Source organism: Phacochoerus africanus, chromosome 3 (assembly GCF_016906955.1).
Source record: "Phacochoerus africanus isolate WHEZ1 chromosome 3, ROS_Pafr_v1, whole genome shotgun sequence".
Taxonomy (NCBI): domain Eukaryota; kingdom Metazoa; phylum Chordata; class Mammalia; order Artiodactyla; family Suidae; genus Phacochoerus; species Phacochoerus africanus.
In genome coordinates this window covers 137,227,598-137,249,222 of record NC_062546.1, presented here as the reverse complement: position 1 = coordinate 137,249,222, position 21,625 = coordinate 137,227,598, and the positions used below count along the sequence as shown (strand labels likewise).

The following is a 21,625-nucleotide window of genomic DNA, read 5'->3' as shown; positions in this document are numbered from 1 at the left end:
TTTGCAAATATTTTCTCCTGGTCTGTAACTTGTCTTTTCATTCTCCTAACTATATCTTTTAAGGTAAAAACTTTTAATTTTGATTAAGTACAGCATAGCAAGCTTTTATTGTCTGTTTGATCATGCTTTTGATGTTGCATCTAAGAAATTTTGCCAAATCAACATCACAAGTATTTTCTCCTAATTTTTCTTCTGGAAGTTTTAGAGTTTTATGCTTTATATTTAGGTCAATGACCCATTTTAAGTTAATTTTTGTGTAAGTGGTGTGATTTATGTTAGGACTTTCTTCACATAAGGATATCTGATTATTCCAACACTATTTGTTGAACAAAAATTTTTTTTCTCCACTAAATAGCCTTTGAACCTTTGTTAAAAATAAGTTGTCCATATGTTAGTGAGTCTATTTCTGGATTCTATTCTGTTCAATTGATTTTGTTTCCCTTTACACAAATACCATACTCTCTTAGTTACTGCAGCTGCTTAATAAGTCTTGAAATCAGAGAGTGGTAGCTCTCCAACTGTTTTTCTTTTTCAAGGCTGTTTTGACTATTACATATATATTATATATTATATTATATAATATGTATTACATATATTATATATATTACATATATATTACATAATATATATGTATTAATATATATATTACATAATATATAATATATTACATAATATATATTACATTATATAATATATATTACATATTATATATATTACATATATATTACATATATATTACATATATATTACATATATATTACATATATATATAGCTTAATATGAGTTTTAGAATCAGCTTGTCAACTTCTGTTTGGATAGTTTCCATTGCTATGTCTTCAAGTATATCATTTTTTTTTGCTACAACATCTAATCGGCCATTAATCCCACTAGGTGTATTTTTCATCTCATACATTATAGCTTTCATCTCTAAAAGCTTGATCTCTTTTATGCCTCCCACATAACTAACATTTTGAACTTACACAATACAGTTATAATAACTGTGTAAAGTCCCAAAATCCTTGTCTGCTAATTCTAACATCTGTGTCAGATATTGGTCAATTTTAATAATTTTTCCTCATTATTGGTCATATATTCCTGACTTTTTTTTTTTTTTTTGCATTTCTGACATTTTTCTATTAAATTCCAGACACTTGTAACTTTACCTTTCAGAGTGCTGGATATTTTTGCATTCCTGTAAAAATTCTTGATCCTATTTTGGAAACATAGTTACATTACTTACAAACAGTTTGATCCTTTTCCATCTTCAAACCTTTGAAGATTTGTTAGGTAGAACTAGAGCAGCATTCTGTCTAAGGCTAATTATTCCATACTACTAAGTAAGGATCCCTCTGAAAACTCGACCCCAACGCCCCGTTCATTCAGTGTCTTCAAAACCACTTTTACATGTATAGAGTCTGTTTTACTGATTGCTTTAGGAGGAAAGCAAATCTGATCTGTTATTATATCTTAACCGGAAGCAAAAGCCCAAATAACTTTTGTGCACAGTGATTTTTTTTCAAATGGATGTTTTCAAATATTTGAAGTATTGTTTCAATGACAGTATATCCTTACAATCTGTATGTTGAAAATTTAAGTTTTTAATAAGTCTGAGTTACTTTAAAGATATAGCATTTAGTCTTTTTATTGAGACTTTTTTTGTTCTTTTTTTTTTTTTGGTGACTCATATTTGTCAATGAATTGCTTAACTAGTTACCCAGCCCAACCACATACTTAATATTTGCTCATTCTGCTGGTTCTGCTATTTACATCTTACCACTGGATACAGAGCAGTATCATGGTTATAGCTTATTGATTTTATAAGAAAAGCTATAAACAAATTTGGTGATACTTGAAAATCTTATAAAATACACCTCATGCCTGCCAGAAATTTCTACTATATTTCAAGTATTTAAGAGTTTATTCAAGATTACTACAAATAAAGCACATTTTTAAGATAATGAAATAAGATAGCTATTTACATAGAAAAGGATCTCTTCATTTCAAAGCTTAAAATAAATGTTATAGGAAACATATATACACACACATACATATATACAGATAGATTGTACACAGTTGCAGTTTAAAGCACTAGATTATCCTATCATCATTTATAAAAACAAAGTAATGCACTTGAAAATACTAAGCAGACAACACAATACAGGAGTAATAATGTATTCTTAAATCTACTTTAGGGTAAAATATGGCCTCAGTTAAAAGAGTATAATCTTAAATTCAGCAGAAGTGCACTATGTCTAACAAGTTTAAAGAACCTAATTATATCTTAATTAGGTCAGCTAAAAAAATGTCAGTGCTTTGCACTTAAAACTCAGTTGTTGGATTTCAGTGATCAAATCATGATTGACTCAACTTTAGCTTCACACATATGAAAATTTAAATAGACTCAGGGTGACTTATCCCACTGTGTTTTCATATTGACTGGGATGGCACAGTACTAAGTTAATTTTACTTCCTTATTGACAAGGAGGTTAACAACGGCCATTATATAGCCAATGCTGAAGGACAGGAGGGAATTGGAGGCAGAGAGGGAAGGGACTACCACCCAAGATATCACTAGTGCTTCAGTGTAATGTGAGTCTTGCTCAAACCACCTGTGACTCTTCAAAAGCTACTATCTAACTAATGACTTCATGAAGCCTTCCATATTTCCATTTTTATTTAATATTTCTTGAGGCACCTCCTGGTGCTAGTCACTGATTAGACATGAAAAAAAATGTCATATTCAGTTCACTGGACTCAAAAACCAAGTACAACTTTAAAAGACAAAGAAAGAAAACCCAACAAAAAATAAACGCTTGTCCAATTATCATCAAAATTGTTTGGCATTTAATTATGATCTTTAAATGTCTAGTAGTGACCAGCACAGCATATTCTATAGCAGTGTATATTGGTCTCATAGTAAAAACTTAAGATTTGGGACAAAATTAGAAACAGTGGCTTTTAAAAAGATCCAATATAATTAGGGGTAGAATTGTAATAAGTATAGTTAATGTCTTTTAGTTTTAAAATGGGATTCTAAAACTGGAATTTATGTTTACTATGAAGTCTAATCACATGTAGTCATGTGGTTTTATTTTTTTAAGGATACACAAATACAGTAAGTTATAGAACCTACTTTGAAGCACACAGAAATGTTAAAAGAAAAAGTTATTCCCTGTGAAAATACTAGGCACATATTTGTTATTTTTTTACAAGAGGAATTGAGCAATCCCATTGTGAAAGTAACTCTATTAGTCTAAGTAAACAGGCACTGGCCATGTCACAAAGCTGGGTATAAACAGGTACACATACATGGGAGGTGACAGGAAACATCTGCCTTTGAGGGAACTGGCAAATCACTGGAAGTGGAACAAGTGACAGATTTAAGTTGACGAGTGACACAGAAAATGTGTTGTGTCGGGAGGTTACAGTTATGCCTTACAAATCTGTTTTGGTTTTAAGTTATTTGAATTGTTACCCAGAAAAGGTAGGGAAATCATGTCTTATGCAAAACAAATTCCGGAAGTGATTTAAATGAATGTGAGTTTCAGAATTATGTCAAGGGAACATTACCACCACTTCCACTTCCTTTGTTCGTAATCACAAACAAGTCAATAAATATTAGCATTGTGTACAGTGTGTTTCTACCTATACAAAGTGGAAAGATGAATTAAGGATTTATTTGGATAAACAGGACTAAATATACATTCATTCTCTCATGGAGTGCTGTATATTATGTATCTCCTATGTATCAAGCACTAGGCAACTCTATTTAATTTGCTACAGATTAGTACTTCATTTGTCCACTTTATACAGTTATATTATTAAAGTTACTTAATATTTATAAAGAGCCCTTACTATTTCTCATCTTTCATTACTGATGATATTAAAAATGATACTGACGATCAAGAATTCAAAAAAATCTGGATATCTGATTATTGCAATTCAATAAGTATCTAAATTCTAAATTAATGTTTTATTTAAATGTTAGGCATTGTCTTATATTGTCTTAAATCTAGGTTTCCATAATGAATATAGTATTCAATATAAACAAATATCTGTTACATTTTATATGCTGTTTAGCCCAACGCATATATTTAGTACTATATGCGGTACTATATTTCCAGGGTCATGTCAATCCCAGAGAATTTGCATCACAGCACCTTTAGTTTGAAACCTTTTTAAAAGTTTTTAGTTGAGGTAAGATTCAGAAGCAGAAGCTACATAGGAGGGTTTGCTTCTCTTCAAGGAGGAAACATAAAACACAGAATGTTGTCAAATTAACTTATTAAATATGAGTTTTATCTTCTTTCCTAAAATGTTTCATTATACAGACCATTCTTACACATAGTTTTTAAATGAGATCTTGAAAAGTCAAGCCTAAGTATATCCTTGTTCTTCCCCTACTCTCATCCCAATGTCTAAGACAACTGACAGAATAGTGCATTTTTTTTACCTTTCTTTATTAAACATTTACTGTGCCTTTTTTTGGGTAAATGTTGGGTGATATACTAGCAATGTGCTCACAGACACACATGCACACACACATACAAATGGCAAAATTCCTATCTTGCTTATAGTATAGTGGAGAAGATAAAACAAAATGGTAGCTAAATTAGAGTTGTTTGTAATTAATAATAACATATGTAAAGAGTTGAACCAATATCCTCACAATGTAATCATTACCACTTCCATGATTATGTTTATAAATGGAATATACTTAATGAGAATTCAGCTTTGAGTTTCATATCCTCCTTAGTAATGATTGGGTCACTTCTAGTCTAAAACTAGGATTCATATAAATAAAATACAAAACATTTGGCATGCCATGTCTTACTTCAGAGCTGCTGTGTTTCTTTAGAAGGTACAGAAATTCAAAATGCTTAAGTATACTTAGGGCTGAAATATGGAAAGAAAATATTTGAAGAAGTACTCATAATCCCTTCAATGAATATTTCAAGTACTTATTGACTGATATGTTAATCATTTGTTATTATTTATATTTTTAAAATTAAAGTGCTATGCAATAAATTAATCATGCTAATCCCTGGGATTAATATGACCCCAGGAATGGGGACTGTAGACCTGAATGTGATTCAAATAAAGGAAGAGGATAAACTAGACAATACATTCCCACTACTTCCATCCAGAGATAAAAGAACAGAACTTTGTATGTTTTGAGTTCACAGGAAAAGAAAAAGTCTTTTGTCCTAGATTTAGAAGGAAAAAATACCACTTAGTTGTTCACTATCATAAGTGGGAGGAAAAAAGTTATGGATGGAACTGGAATAGTAATCAGACCAGCAACCACCACTAAAAGAACATTTGTTTTTATAAAGTGTAGAAAATATTTTTAAGACAGAAGTTGTTCCCTGAAATGAAGCTAATCTCAACAATTTTTTATAAAACTCTTTGGAAGATTTAGCAAACCAGACTTTTCTAGTCTTAATGCTCAAGTTAACACATTGCTTTATGCTATTTAAAATTGTGTCATTTATTAAGTAAACTCTCTTGTAGTAAAACGCAATGAATGAAATTAGCAGAAGACATATTTTTCACTATGGTTGATAGTCTTAAATGGCAACATTTCTGTCATAATCCATTGTTTTCAAAGTTGTATGTTTTAAATAGTGCCTGGTTTTGTTTAAACAGGCAGTTGCAGCAGCATCAGCTGCTTCAAGAGATTTCAGTGGAATAGGTGGGTTGGGAGAACTCCTGGAAAGTTCTTCAGAAGCATCAAAATTAAGCTCCAAAAGTGCTAAAGAATGGAGGAACCGAAGAAAGAAAAGAAGGCAGAGGGAACATCTTGAAGGAAACAACAGAGAGGGAAACAGGTTTCCCAAGTCTGAATCTGAGGACAGTGTCAAAAGAAGAAGCTTCCTTTTCTCCATGGATGGAAACCGACTGACTAGTGACAAGAAATTCTACTCCCCTCATCAGGTAGGGTTTTCTAAGGGCCCCAGTTTGTTTTGTCATTGCTGTATTTTGGTATATTTTTGTAATATCTGATTTAAGCAAGGGACAAGGAACTGACATTTAATATGATCATTTAAATTTATATAATAAATTATCATTAAAAGAGACATTAAATCATTAACATTAATTTAAGTAATTAGCTTTTTAAATATCGCACTATTTTGAGAATATGTTTTTTCTTAACCTGCTTTTCTTGAAGGTGGAGGGAGACAGTTTTGTAATTTCTTGTTTACCTCTTCCATTTTGAGACCTCAAATGGGCCCACCTTCTTTGTATATGGGTTTCTGCCTTTATTATCTGAGGTTGTCATTACAAGCTATGTAATTTTGAAAAGAAATGTCTCTGAATTTTGCTTTTAACTTCTGATATGAAAACTATACTGTCATGAGCTTCCATTATGCTGATATGGCATCATGACATATTAGAATGAAATTATGACCAAAATGCTCCTGAAAAGAACTAGATTAAAGACAGTCTATTTTTGCTCTGATTTAATGCCAAGTTCCCAGTTCTTCAGCATACTTTCAGGTCAAAGAGGAGAAATAATTTCAACTCTTGTAAGTTTTACCAGTTATATAATGACTAGTAAACAGTTATGAAACCTGTGATAACTACAGTTATAGCTTTGACCCATATTTGGTTTCATTAGAATTGCATGTGTCATGAATTATTAACTCCATAATTATAATAATCTGGGGCAGAATTATGACCTCAATGAAATACTTTGAGGGACATGGTATATAATTAAGTTAAAGCAAAAAAATAAAAAATAAAAAAAAACCTGTACACCATCCAAGGGGTATGATGTTCTTATCAAGAACAAACATTTTTGAAAAAAATGGAGTGATAAGCACAAAATTCAATATGGTGTTTAGCTCTTGGTTGAAAGAAAAAGGCATATGCTAGTTACCAATGGGTATTTATTTTATAATTTATATTGGATATGAAAATAGGAATGTTAAAGAAATAAACTCTAAGTGACTTACAACTTGAATTCTCATTTTATGACAAAATGGATACACACACAAATTTATAAGATAAAAACCATTTTCGTATAGATAATGCCAGTATCAAGAGATCCAACTATTATTTGCATAGTACAATTATAAAATATGATGTTAAATGAGTATAATGCATTTGGGATTAACTTGAAGTTTAATAGGGCAACTTAGTTTCTCAGACTAGATTTTTGGGCTTAAATTTCACTTAATATTTTAGCATTATTAAGACTATTAACAGAGTCATTAGAATTAGGAATATTTGACACTATATCATAATGATTGACGTCACAAAAGCTTATGTTCATATCTCAACTCCAAATTAATTCTGTGCCCTGTTCAAGCCACTTGTACTTTGTAAAATTTCTGTAAAATGGGGTAGTGGTGTCTCCCTTAAGGAGTTGTGGGCTCTTAAAGAGTTCTAATATTAAGCAATATATAGAAAACCTATGTGACAAATAATACAGCTCTTATTAAGTTAAAATGAGTGACTGAAGGAAACTAAAAACTTTTGAGTGGTTTCAGTTATTACAAATGTATATATGCATAGTAGTAATAATTACATGAACATACTTAGGTGTTTTTGAAAAAAGTACTATTTCCATCATTGTTTCATCATAATGCTCAAATAAAAGCTTGTGGATTAGTTCACTCAGCCAATCAACAAATATTTATTGATCACCTACTATAAGAAATAGTTCTAGAAAAAAATCTCAATGAACAAAATAATACAATTTACAGTCCACTTCAAGTTCAATACCTACATGCAGAATTGTGTCTTATACAACATTCTTCTATTTTCCCTTTTTCTTTTACTGAAAATTAAGAAAAAGAGTTCAGATTTACCATCTTGGAACAAGGCAAAAAAAAAAAAAAGATACCTAGAATTTATATTTTGGCATGCCTGAGGCAAAGTGGCCTTTCAGCCCTTAAAACATAAAAGCTTGTTTTTTGTGGAGAAAATGCTGCTACAGCTGTGGGTATTCCCTCCACTCTACTGCATCTTCTTGTGTGTTATTTTTGGTTTATTTTCTCTGAATACTATTTTTGCTATCTTCTTTTTCAGTCTCTGTTGCCTTGAAAGCTGTGCCCACACCCATTATTATACTTTCCAAAGAGTGAACAGAAATTTCAAATAAACCCAAGGATCTGCAATGCCTTTGAAAACACCCTAACATAAAAACATGCAAATTAAAGGCATGTACCAGATACATTACAGGTGTACACACATACCACATACTCCCAACCAATATTGTATAGCCATATTTTCAGTTTCCAAAGAAAGTAGCCTAACATAGGTATATTAAGATGATTACCATCCTAGGAATTAATGTAAGACAAAGTTAGCATTCCTCTGAGTGCAGGGTGAGGTCCATCGCATTAGAACCACCTGGAATGTATGCTGAATATTCAGATTCCAAAGTCCTACCCCTTCCTTACTGAATCCCAATTCCAAAACACAGATATCTAAAAATATACTCTAAGGTTTCAAAACATGAGTCTGAACATATCAATTTATATTGATAATTTAAACTGAGTGTGAGGAGATAAAAAACATTACCAATCTTTATTACTGAGGGCTGAAATAATATCTTCATGATGTCTAATTTATTGACCATTTTGATTACTGGAAAATCAGTCTAATTTCTGCCTGACAGTGAGTACACAAACCTGTTGTATCAACTGAGTGTCACATAGACACAATCTCAGGCAAGCCAAGCTGGGCAGCCAATCATTCTTGTGAATATTTCTTCCCAAATCCAAAATAACAGCACATTTCTCAATGAATAGTATCCTTCCAGAACACCACGGAGACAGAGGGCAAAAAGATTATTCTAGTGCTCTGCAGTCAGGGAAAAGCCAGAAAAGTAAAGCTAAAAATGGGGCCTAAGAAAATCAGCATGACCTAATTAGGCAGAAGGACCAAAAATAAATTTGAGGGAGTCTGACTTTCTCATGTTTTTTCCACTAAAATTATTTTCTTTGTTTTACATTGAAACCGGAAGGAAGAAAGGGAAGGTCCAGACATGTTTCCTCTGGCATATTGCTATATATGCATATGTATGTGTATGTATGTATCTAAGAGATAGAACAGGCTGTATGAGAAATGGGGTGGGGAGGAGGGGCAATAGAGAATGTCATTGTTAATGAGGAGCGGAGACAACAAAGATTCTGCAGATCAATAGAGATGTTTTTGAAAACTATCACCAAGGCTAGAATAAATACAGAATTATTTGGTGCTGCTGATTTAAAAGCCATTCAAGAAGTAAAAGAAAGGACTTCATACTAAATCCTCATTTTCTAGTACCAGAAACTGTTTACTTGATTTATTCATAAATGCCTATTGAATCGTCCAATTCCTTATAATAAAATTAAAGTGAGATTAGAAGGATAAACTGTCTTCTACATCACCCTTCTTGGTTAAGTCATGTATAAATGCCTTACTTTTTTAAGCTAGTGTTAAATTTTAAATAAGAATAGTAATTTATACAGCAGTTTCAGAATTCTGTGTTGTGATTGCTATGACATATATTCTCTCAAACAAGGTGAATCATTAGTAGCCATTTGGGAAACTGTTAGCAAATTTAGAAGACAACATCATAGGTAAGTTTTATGACTTTTATGTCCATGTGTATAGAGACAAGCAGGTCCACAGAAAAAGGAGTAATTTCCTTTTAGAACTCACAAGAAAAGAATGGAGATTTTGTCTTTAAACCATTATCCAGAAGTGAAATATGTGTACAAATATTTTAAATAAGCCAATAGTCTCACTGGAACCATGACTTATTTTCCAAGTTGCATGCCCTTTCAGATCACAGCATTCAGGACTGAAAGCTACCTACTAAAAATAATCACCTTTCCTCTCCAGCATCAGGTTCTGCTCTTAGAACATTATGATAACAAAATCCACCTCACAGTACTACAGTGAAGATTAAACGAAGTGGTCATACAGTTAGTAAATTGCATATCATGATTCTTAATCAGAGAAACACTTTTTCATACTTAAATTTGCTTCGTGGTCTTTAATGAAAGTATTAAAACATACATGTTCTCCATAAACTTGATTGCCTATGTTTAAGAGCAAGACTATTCTAACCCCAAAGCAAAAAGATTCTGCAATATTAAGACCTTTATTACACAGGTGTTTCCCCCAATCCCATTCTTTTCTTCCTTGCTCTCTTCTCAGTCTCTGTTAAGTATCCGTGGCTCCCTGTTTTCCCCACGACGCAACAGCAAAACAAGCATTTTCAGCTTCAGAGGTCGGGCAAAGGATGTCGGTTCTGAAAATGACTTTGCTGATGATGAACACAGTACATTTGAAGACAGCGAGAGCAGGAGAGACTCACTGTTTGTGCCGCACAGACACGGAGAGCGACGCAACAGTAACGTTAGTCAGGCCAGTATGTCATCCAGGATGGTGCCAGGGCTTCCAGCAAATGGGAAGATGCACAGCACTGTGGATTGCAATGGTGTGGTTTCCTTGGTGGGTGGACCGTCAGCTCTAACCTCACCTACTGGACAACTTCTGCCAGAGGTGATAATAGATAATAAATTAGCTATTACTGACATTATATGCCAATTTAAAATAATGAAGGCCTGGGCAGTTTAGCCTGTTACACCATCCCACTTCCCCAAAATGAAACTCCTTAAAAATTACACATGATTTATTAAATGGAAAATAGAATCTTTAGAACCAATTGAATTGTATGGGACCATTAATTTTTAAATGCTTTAGGTCAAAAGAGCCCCAGTTTTTAGAGTCTGGGGTGAAATTCGTATCTGCAAATTCAGTAGACTTACCAACACAAAATAATGGCACTTTGACAACCAAATTGCTATTAAAGATGTTTATTCACTCGGAATTGTATAATAATCTATTCATATTCTGGAAATTCCCTATACTTTAAATATTGTAATGACCAATATATTGATAATGAGCAGTTTTCATACAATCAACATAACAGTGACTCTAAAATGTTTTGATGTTTATTGAATGACTCTAAAACATTTTGATTTCTTCTCAGATGGCATACTGAAATGATTAAGGAAGTCTCAGGAAAGCACACACATTTCATTGTACATCTGTGTTTGTGCATGGAAAAAATTGGCCCATATATGTCAATATTTTCAATATAGCCTCAAAGAAAATAATTCGGCCTTAAGACTATATAACCCTATTGTTTTTGAGGAGGAAGATTATCTGATTATTAATCATTGAGATAAGTTAAAAATACTTGAATAATACTATAATGAAATGAAACTATATGACTTTAGAATGTTTGTGAAAAATTTCCCTGAAAATTCCAACAGGTAAATTGAAATATTTCTGCAACATAATTGCCCTATACAATTGCATCCAACCAAAAATTTTTTGTTTTAATCCTCTAGAGTATTACCTATGATTTTTTAAAAAGCCTTTATAATTTGATAATAAATTTAGTATTTTATTATTACTTGAAAATTGTAATTGAGAAAATTGCATGTAGCATGACTTTCCAAAGAAATGCGATATAGTGTTGTTTTATTCATTGAAAAGGGTGGTTTGAGCCATCAGTTTTTGGTTTGCAGGGCACCACCACTGAAACAGAAGTCAGAAAGAGAAGGCTAAGTTCTTACCAGATTTCAATGGAGATGCTAGAGGATTCCTCTGGAAGGCAAAGAGCCATGAGCATAGCCAGCATCCTGACTAACACAATGGAGGGTAAGAAAAAGGCCATGGGATAGGCAGATTCCTCTGATTATATACTTTGTGTAACTATTTATTCTTACTATAGAATTACCAAAGTCAGTAACCCAAGATTAGAACTATATAATATACCTAAGTAATTAATATATGGGATACATAATTATCACATTGATTATAAAAACTAATATTGTCCCTATTTCTTTTTGATTCTGGTTCTTATCTGCAGTGACATTTCATCACTTGACATATCATCACTGAGGATTTGTCTTTACAATATATTATCCCTAGGCAATTAGAGTAAACACCTCCCTTTTTAAGTTTTGGTATGTAGAAGCACAAGGAAACATTTCTTTCAAGCTTGAATCTGTTCTCCAGGCATGGAAGTGGTGATGGGTTGGGGAAGCATATGAATGAACTGGAGAAATCAAAACCTGTGCTCCACTTCAAAGAGACCCTAAAAAAAGATCTTTCAGAATTCCTGTCATGGCTCAGCGGAAAAAAATCTGACTAGTAATTATGAGGTTGAGAGTTCAATCCCTGGCCTTGCTTAGTCGGTTAAGGATCCAGCCTTGCCATGAACCACAGTGTAGGTATCAGACACGGCTTGGATCTGATGATGCTGTGGTGTAGGCCGGCGGCTATAGCTCCAATTTGACCCCTAGCCTGGGAACCTCCATATGCTGCAGGTGCAGCCCTGAAAAGAAAAAAAAAAAAAAAAAAGTTCGTCGATTTTGACACACAAGAATGGGCAGCAACTATTACTACCTTGTTTATTCATTAAATAAGTACCCACTTCTTCAAGTTTGGAGGAATATTACACTAGTACTACAATTTTATAAACCAATTATAAGTCATATGTAGTTCTTTAAAAAATTTCAATTATATTGTGTATCTTATCCCATTGGTGTATTGGGTATCCAAATAGGTATATAATAATTCTTTTTTAACAGACTTTACCCATTAAGTTACTAGTATCTTTTCATATACTAGGCTATATAATTCAGAAAAATACAAGTAAATATGAATAATGGAACTAGACTTGGGTCTGAATCTATACTAAAAGGACATACTACATTTTCATTTTATACAAGATCAATGCTGATCTTGTATTAATATGTATGATTAATATGTATTGGAGAGGAAAGAATAGGTCAGACATATTAATAAGAATTATAGTTTTAAACAGTGTTCATAGAAAGTCTTTCAAAAGAAACAATTGTTTGATACACAATAATTCTGTAAATCTTACTTTAAAATTCTGTTTTGATTAAGAAAATGTAGCAATTTAATGACCCATAACCTAGTTAGTAGGTAATGAAGTTAATTTGAGGTGAAATACTAAATTTGGTATTCTCTGTTTAATTAAAGGAGAAAGTCTATTAACTTGGCATTTTTAATGAGCATTTTTGAAAATATTTAATGGAATTGTCTTTGCAAGTCTGTTAAACTAATATGAACTTCCGTCCCAAAGCAGAAGCATAAATTTCATTAAATAATGTATAATCTGCAACAACAATCATTTGTTTTTATTGTTATTTACTACTCTTACTCTTTATTGTTCCCCCAGAACTTGAAGAATCTAGGCAGAAATGTCCACCGTGCTGGTACAGATTTGCCAATATGTTCTTGATCTGGGACTGCTGTGATGCATGGTTAAAAGTAAAACATCTTGTGAATTTAATCGTTATGGATCCATTTGTTGATCTTGCCATAACTATTTGCATCGTCTTAAATACCCTCTTCATGGCCATGGAGCACTACCCAATGACTGGTCAATTCAGTAGTGTGTTGACTGTAGGAAACCTGGTGAGTTGATTTGATTACTTATTTTCTTTGTCAGGGATGGGGCAGAGAGACCAAAGAAGAGATCCATTTGTGTTGTGTAGTAGATGAAACATCTAAAGAAGTATGAAAGAGATTCTCAGTGATAAGGTCTAGAATTCACTGGTATGAATGCTAATTGTTGAGACCAAGATCTGTGCTGATTGATCATGGAGTCTTATCCTTTATAAACTTGTTAAAATCTTTACTGTAATTCTTGCTAGAAGTATATGTCCAAGGCAACCATGAGGTCTAATTCTGGCTCCACAAGCATGCATTTTAAACACACATTGCTTCTGAAGAAATCATATTCTTTGAAGGGAACCCATAAAGACTGATTTCTGAACAAAAGAGGACATAGTTGTTTCAAGCTGAACTGCCGAATAAAATGTTTCAGCAGGATTCACAGAAGAGAAGAAACAGTTCATAAAAATGCATTTGTAATTTAGCCACACTTTTGATTCAAATTACCTGGCCAGACACCTGTGTATGTGTATACCGACATACACATTTTCTCTTAAATCTATATGAAGAAATTGAAATGGATGAACAAGTAAGAAAATAATTTACATAGTTTACTAATCAAGACCTCTCTTTCCGGCACAAGACAGAAGCAGAACTCAAACTAGCTTAAGAGAAAAATAAAAAGACTGACTGATGGAATGGAAGGAAAAAGATGAACTACCAAAACATATAAAGAGTACAACTGGGCTTCAGGAAATGCTTTAACCAAGAGCTTGGATGTAGCCCAAACATTCATTTCTTCCTTTGTCTATAGGTCAAGAAACATGATAAGCCATAGCTCATTGGTTTTACATCTTGTAACCTCTGTGATGGAAAAAAACTGGCTCTTTTTCAGTTCCAGTTCAAAGACTCTAATGATAAAACTCTGTCTGGCATAGTTTGGATCAGCTGCTCACCTTTGGTTTAATCAACACTGGCAAAGGGTAGAGTTATATGAAAATGGCAGTCCTGAGGAGTTGTACAGGTGGCAGAGCAATTCCTAACAGAAAGAAGAAAGGGAATACTAGGTAGACAACTGCATAAATGTCTACTCCAATAAGTGACCTCAACTTCACTGCATTATTTGACTCAGTGGAACACCCACCATATTCTTGAGATTTTTTTCGTCTTTGGCACCTATGACAAAAAAAATATATATATATATATATAATTTTTTTTGTCCAGCTGTTGCTCAGTCTTTCCAGTCACTCTGTTTCTGCTTCCTTTTCTGCTTGTTTCTTCTTTTGCCTATTAAGGCTATATTTCTATGTACTCAACAATGCTAGGTATTATCTACACTTAGGGTATAAGCTGTGTTCCATTTCTGTATTTTCAACAGTTTTAGCTAATTGCTCCAGGATAACTTTAAACACAGTACATGACATCCGAAGACCACCTCTCTCACAGTTTATTGAAAGTCCAAAAAAGTCTCATTTCAGTCTTTTGTTGTATCTACTAGTAGATTTCTAGCTTCACAGATAGAAATCTGATAGCCATTTAACTTACTTTCCCTTTATTTCTTACATACAGCTTTATATGAAGACCCATTATTTCTCTTTTCCAGGTATCAATCTTTTAACTCTATAACTACTATTAAAATCATTTTTCTAGTACTCTGCACTCAGTATGTTTTCAACTTGCTAACACATGATGGTCTCTATTTGTAGTTCAACATTCCTATTTGGCTTTCAAGACTCTCCATTTGATCCCATCCTTCTTGTACAATCTTATTTTCAACTGTTTCCTAATTAGCCATCAGTAGCCCCATCACAACAGCCTTGTCACTGTACCACACAAATATTTATATGTTTACATATGGGGAAATAATTCACTATTCTCTAACTTTGCATTTAAAGCATTCTGAGTCAAATAATTTAATCTCAATTCTTCACATTCTTCAAAGTCCAACTCCAGTCTCATCTCCTCTAACATGACACTCAGCCCACACTGAACACTCTTTTCTTAACTCCTAAAGCATCTGTGAATAGAACACGGTTAAATATTAAAATTTTTCTTTTTGTATCATAATTCTTGTTTTTCAAATTCACTAGAAATTACCCCAAGGCAGAAGTTACATCTCATTTTCCTTTTGTATCACTCACTTTACATGGTTGTGGCCCAATAAATAAACAGCAGATTGTTTCCTATCCAAAAGGGCTGCACCATGTACCACGTTTTCATGAAAGAACATGGGCTTTGGAATCAAGTAGAAATGGGTTTGACCTCATTGCCAGTGATTCCTAATAATGTAGCACCTGAATAAGTCTGATAAAAAAAAATGAGTCCTTGTTTTCTACTACTGAAACAGACATAATAGTACTCATCTCCCAGAGTTGTTGTGAAGGTCTAATGAGGTAATATAAAACACTTAGCACTATGCATGGCATCTAGCGTGTGCTCAGTAAACCATTTCTTTCCTCTTAGATATGCTTTTAACCCTTCTTTGAAATACTGATGGAAAATAGTTCTGTTCTAGCTGCTGTATTTTTCCCAGGATATTGGACAGTTAAGGAAGTTGAATGGTTAGGAAGAAATTTTGGAAATTGATCAGAGTGAAGCAGCATACTGAGGTTTTAGAGAATTTCAATATTGAAGAAATTGAGTATGGAAGTACAGGATAAGGAAGGTTGGATTACAGGATTATCAAATGGAAAAGCACTACACTGAAGCACCAAATCTGGGTCCATGAACAGCTGTCTGTGAGAAATATCTGGGCAGTCTTGAAGAAGTCACAGGTCTTGTTTTTTCACAAGCACAATGTGTTGGACTACATGATTTTTCATGTTCTAAAATTTTATAACTTTGAGTAGTGATGGAGATAATGAGGTAGACAAGTGGGGTGAAAAACTGATTACTGGTAGATTGTGGCAGTATCATTGGTAAGTTGAGGTAGAATTGGGGAAAAAAGACTCATCGAGATAGAGAGCGTAGATGACAGAGAATAAATTTAACGATACATAACCATAAGAATAGGAGAATACGTAAACTAATTGTTTCTATTGGCTAAACACTCATTATTAGCAATAGCAATAATGTCATATATCTGTAAGGCATTCATAATTTTTATACCATATTTTATACCCATAAAAAGCTTCATAATAATATTTATATATGAAAAATATATATACACATATACATACACACACACAAAGATATATTCCTTATATCATGTGTACTTAGGTGAATTTAGATTTATATTATATACCACGGATGAATGCTGCACTGTACATTTTGTGGGGAGCTTATAGTTTATTATTTAATAAATTTACAATTTCTATGGACTAGTTTATTACTACTCAAATGATTGTATACTGCCTTATAAATAAGGGCATTGAGGTTTTGGTTGAATTGATAACAAAAGAATGTCCCGTCAAATAGTTGCAGAACTTTCAGTCTTTACTTAGATCAGTGTGCCCTTTTGTATCCTGTTTCTGGAGCATATAAAAATTACATCATGGAGTTCCCGTCGTGGCACAGTGGTTAACGAATCCGACTAGGAACCATGAGGTTGCGGGTTCGGTCCCTGCCCTTGCTCAGTGGGTTAACGATCCGGCGTTGCCGAGAGCTGTGGTGTAGGTTGCAGACGCGGCTTGGATCCCGCGTTGCTGTGGCTCTGGCGTAGGCCGGTGGCTACAGCTCCGATTCGACCCCTAGCCTGGGAACCTCCATATGCTGCAGGAGCGGCCCAAGAAATAGCAACAACAACAAAAAAGACAAAAAAAAAATTACATCATTTCCCTGTTGACTGGATTGATCAAATTTGAGTATCAAGAGACTTCAAATCTCTATTGAGTTTCTTAAGATGCTCTGTTTTGCTTTTTTCTTTAATTTTGTTTGAACCATTATAAAACCCACGCATCCACCATGGGGATTCCATAAGCAAGAAATCTTCCATCAATAACAGTAGGTTAAATAATCTTTTTATCAAACAAACCTTTCCAACAAAGAGTTGTCACTTTTTCTTCAGGGAATATTGATAGAGATCTGTAGCTCCAATGCTATTTTCCTTACTATAACTCTCCTACCAGTGATTAAACCCTTTATTCTGCTAGAACCAGATGGGGACATTAGAAAATGATACCTGTTTTAAGGATCTTACAGAATATTTGCAAATAAAATCCTAAAGAAACACAGTCATAAAAATTATTTTAATTAAATGGTATGGAGTAGGCTATGAACTCAATCTCAGGAAAGGGACATGATAACTCGTTGAGGGGAGGAAAAATGGCTCTTGTTTATTGAAAGAAAAAAACTTAGGACCCAAACTCTAGAACTCACCTAAAAAGCCTCCTGCGTCAGTGAAGGAGTGCTATTTGGCCATTTAACTCCTTCCCTGGTGTAATATAAAACTGGCTTATCATCCGTTTCTAACAACTACTAATAAAGCTCTTGTGTAACAATAATTGTGTGTATATCCCAATTTCTAATGAAATTTTCTAAGCAATATCATACCGAAAGAAATCCAAGAATATAAAACAGATGTGATGAATCATCACGATATGCTCATTTGACAAATGCTAGAAAAGAAAATTATAAATGTTAAATGAGGAGGAGTTCCCCTTGAAGCTCAGTGGTAACAAGCCCAACTAGTATCCATGAGGACACAGGTTCGATCCCTGGCCTCACTCAGTGTGTTAAAGAATCTGGTATTGCCTTGAGCTCTGGTGTAGTTGGCAGATAAGGCTCGGGTCTGGCATTGCTGTGGCTGTGGCGTATAGGCTGGTGGCTACAGCTCCAATTCAACCCCTAGCCTGGGAACGTCCATATGCTGCAGGTGTGGTCCTAAAGAGACAAAAAAAAAAAAAAAGTTAAATGATTTCCTACTATTTTTCTTTAAATATATTTCAATTTAAACCTCAAAAAAAGAATCATCAACAACAACAAATATTTAAAGATAAAAATCCAAAAGTCATGGGGATTTATAAACTAAAACCTAATGGTAATGGAGCAAAAGGAGGCTGCAGTTATGTCACATTCACTACAAAGGAATGCAATGTCATCTGGCCAAGTTAGAGGTTCTGTGCAGCAAACTGATCAATATTCAACAGAACTTTCCTCTCTAAGTAAATATTCAATAAGGAAACTTTCCTATCCCTGAATCAAGACCTTAACCCCTAATATTTGATCATTCATACCCAGTGCCCCAAAAAACAACACAACTCAAAATGCTCAAAAATTGTTTACCCTTGGTCCAGATTCCAGGCTGATTCTCATCCCTATCTTTTGTGCCTACCCTTTTACTAATTGTCTTGTGTTATCACAAGTAGGTTAGAAACTTTCACTGAACTTATCTACTCATTAAAAAAGCTGGCTTAGAAAGCCTATAAAGGTATTGTCCATAAGAAATTTATCAGCCTAAATGAATTAGGTTTATGCAATCTTATATTGTATCTCCTAAATTAGTATTGTAGTTTCGAAGCCTAGTACAATGCTAATAAGTGCTGAAAAATTTTTTTATGAATGAATGAATGGCTATAGAAGCTTCTAATGCAAAGTTTCAAAAAACAAAAGCTTCTGCCAAAGATAAGATATAATTAGGCTAAGTCCAAACAATAAACATTCAATGTGTTTTTATTAGTTGCCTTAGTTTTAAAAATTCTTTGTGATAATATAAATTCAAAGGCAGTAGAACTTCTGTATGTTTATAAACCACACATGGCCTTTATGTACATAATCCTGTGCTTATCCAGGAACTGCCAGTTCTTTGTGTTCTTAGCATTTTCTGATGAAAATTTTAAATTATGTAAACATAAGTTATTTTTAGTTGACCTCTGCTAGAATGAGAAAGACTTTTTTTTTAAATCTTAATCATTGACAATACTAAACTAGACTAACATGTACCAAAAACAATAACAATGACTTTTATGGCCTAAATTGAAAACTTTTAAGAGATATATTGGAGTTCCCGTCGCGGCACAGTGGTTAACGAATCCGACTAAGAACCATGAGGTTGCGGGTTCGATCCCTGCCCTTGCTCAGTGGGTTAATGATCCAGCGTTGCCATGAGCTGTGGTATAGGTCGCAGACGCGGCTCGGATCCCGCGTTGCTGTGGCTCTGGTGTAGGCTGGCAGCTACAGCTCCGATTGGACCCCTAGCTTGGGAACGTCCACATGCAGCGGAAACGGCCCAGGAAATGGCAAAAAGACAAAAAAAAAATAGCTATGATATTACTGCAAATTGTAATTAAAATGTTATTTTCATGCTCGGATTAAATTTTAGGTGAAAGAATATAAGTTTAAGGTGTAGGTTTTTATAATGCAGGACATCTTAGTCACTTCAGAAGAACTGTGAAGTTTGCCTTATGGTTTTCTGTAGGAAGAGAAATATGTAGATTATTTACCTGGATCGTTCCTAATGCAATATAACTAATATATTTCTATAATCAGGCTGTTTATTTCAAATAGTAGCTGGTCCTGAAGCTTTATATAAGAAATAGTATTTGTATAAATCAGAACATATTTTACATTCACCAGGGAAAAAATACCCCATAGGGAATCCTTTTATAAAATGAAAAAAAGAAATCACCTTTAATGTGCATTCTACCACATAGCTGTATTTTAATATTCTAGGCTTCCTTGAAATACATTTTATTTCTATTTGAGTGAATAAATAATGAACTGAAGTTAAGCTATTTTTCTGATACGGGTACTTCCCTTAGGTTTTTCTGTGATTGGGAAAATGAGATGTTAGCCGCATTTGCACATTTGTAAGAGTGGATCAAGTTTCCCTTTAACTAACAGGAGATTTTAGAAACAAAATAATTTTAATACTTGTAGTTTGACAACGTCCCTTCCAGGTAAAGGCTGATTTACCTTGTTAAGTGGTAAGCTTGACTTTACAGTCATAATATGCTGCTTTTTCCTATAGTCAATTAAGATAATTCCTTGAAAAGATTTTTTGCAAGGGTAATTTCATAGCTCCTCATGTCCTTGGGTCTCTTAGGGTGTGGTTTTGAGTTAAAAAACAAAACCATTTTCAAACAGGCATTCATCCAGCCACTCAAATAACTTATTAATTGTAATTGTGAGTGTATGCATACTAAGAATGTTCTCCTGCTGCTTTCAGTTAAATCTGCAGTTCCCTGCTCTATTTATCCATTAACCTTAATTCTGAGGCATGAATCCAGAGATAATTATTATAAAACATTACTGGCAAACTCACTTTTATTTCAGAAATGTTTATACAATTATAGAGATAAGATGATATCCCTTTAAAAAACACAAAAATCAAGAACAAAATGTTTTTTACAATTTTAGGTAATTTTTGAGTGACTTCCAATAATACCTAGATTATTTTTTTCTTTTTTTAATATTTTTTAATTTTTTGTCTTTTTAGGGCCACAACTGCGGCATATGGAGATTCCCAGGCTAAGGGTCGAATCAGAGCTGTGGCTGCTGGCCTACAACACAGCCACAACAGCCACAACACCACCAGATCTGAGCCGAGTATGTGATCTACACCACAGCTCACAGCAATGCCAGATCCTTAGATCCTTAACCCACTGAATGAGGCTGGTGATTGAACCTGCATCCTCATGGATGCTAGTCAGATTCGTTTCCACTGAGCCATGACAGGAACTCCAAATTTTTCCCTTAATGTAATACTTTAAAAAATTGGTTGTGATTATAGTAAAAGCATAAGGTAACAAAAGGGGCAATAATTCAGTAGCTATTATGTAATTTCAAATTTCAAATGTGGACAATGAAATGTTTTAAAGTCAGCACTATCTTGGAAATCTAGCAGATTCATTAAATAACACAAATCCACTTAAAATGCACTCTGAAAAAAAATGCTAAACCTGTATCCATTTGTCATCTTTCTTCACTTTAAGATACTTTTATTCATAACTATTGAACATTCTTTACAAATTCTTAAGTGTCAAAAGTTTTTTCAGTGAAATACTGATCTCTATTTTTCTTTAGGTCTTCACTGGGATCTTCACAGCAGAAATGGTCCTTAAGATCATTGCCATGGATCCATATTATTATTTCCAAGAGGGCTGGAATATCTTTGATGGAATTATTGTCAGCCTTAGTTTGATGGAGCTTGGCTTAGCAAATGTGGAGGGACTATCTGTACTGAGATCATTCAGACTGGTATCTGTATAGATTATGTTTATATTCTATCTCTCATTGGTATAAC

The 21,625-nt window shown here is 33.6% G+C and overlaps 1 protein-coding gene across 12 annotated transcripts in view; it reads left to right on the top strand.

The window, feature by feature from the left end:
* LOC125123243 (sodium channel protein type 3 subunit alpha) overlaps positions 1–21,625 on the top strand; it is a 79,442-nt gene that overhangs the window by 25,513 nt on the left and 32,304 nt on the right. For 4 of the 12 annotated variants that reach the window (XM_047772774.1, XM_047772768.1, XM_047772775.1 and 1 more), the window contains exons 10-14: positions 5,650–5,937; positions 10,159–10,506; positions 11,541–11,673; positions 13,226–13,464; positions 21,406–21,579. In XM_047772774.1, the coding sequence (XP_047628730.1) occupies positions 5,650–5,937; positions 10,159–10,506; positions 11,541–11,673; positions 13,226–13,464; positions 21,406–21,579 (1,182 nt within the window). Of the gene's footprint in view, positions 1–98; positions 115–5,649; positions 5,938–10,158; positions 10,540–11,537; positions 11,674–13,225; positions 13,465–21,405; positions 21,580–21,625 lie in introns of all 12 variants that reach the window. The other 8 variants (XM_047772776.1, XM_047772777.1, XM_047772766.1 and 5 more) reach the window with 6 other exon arrangements.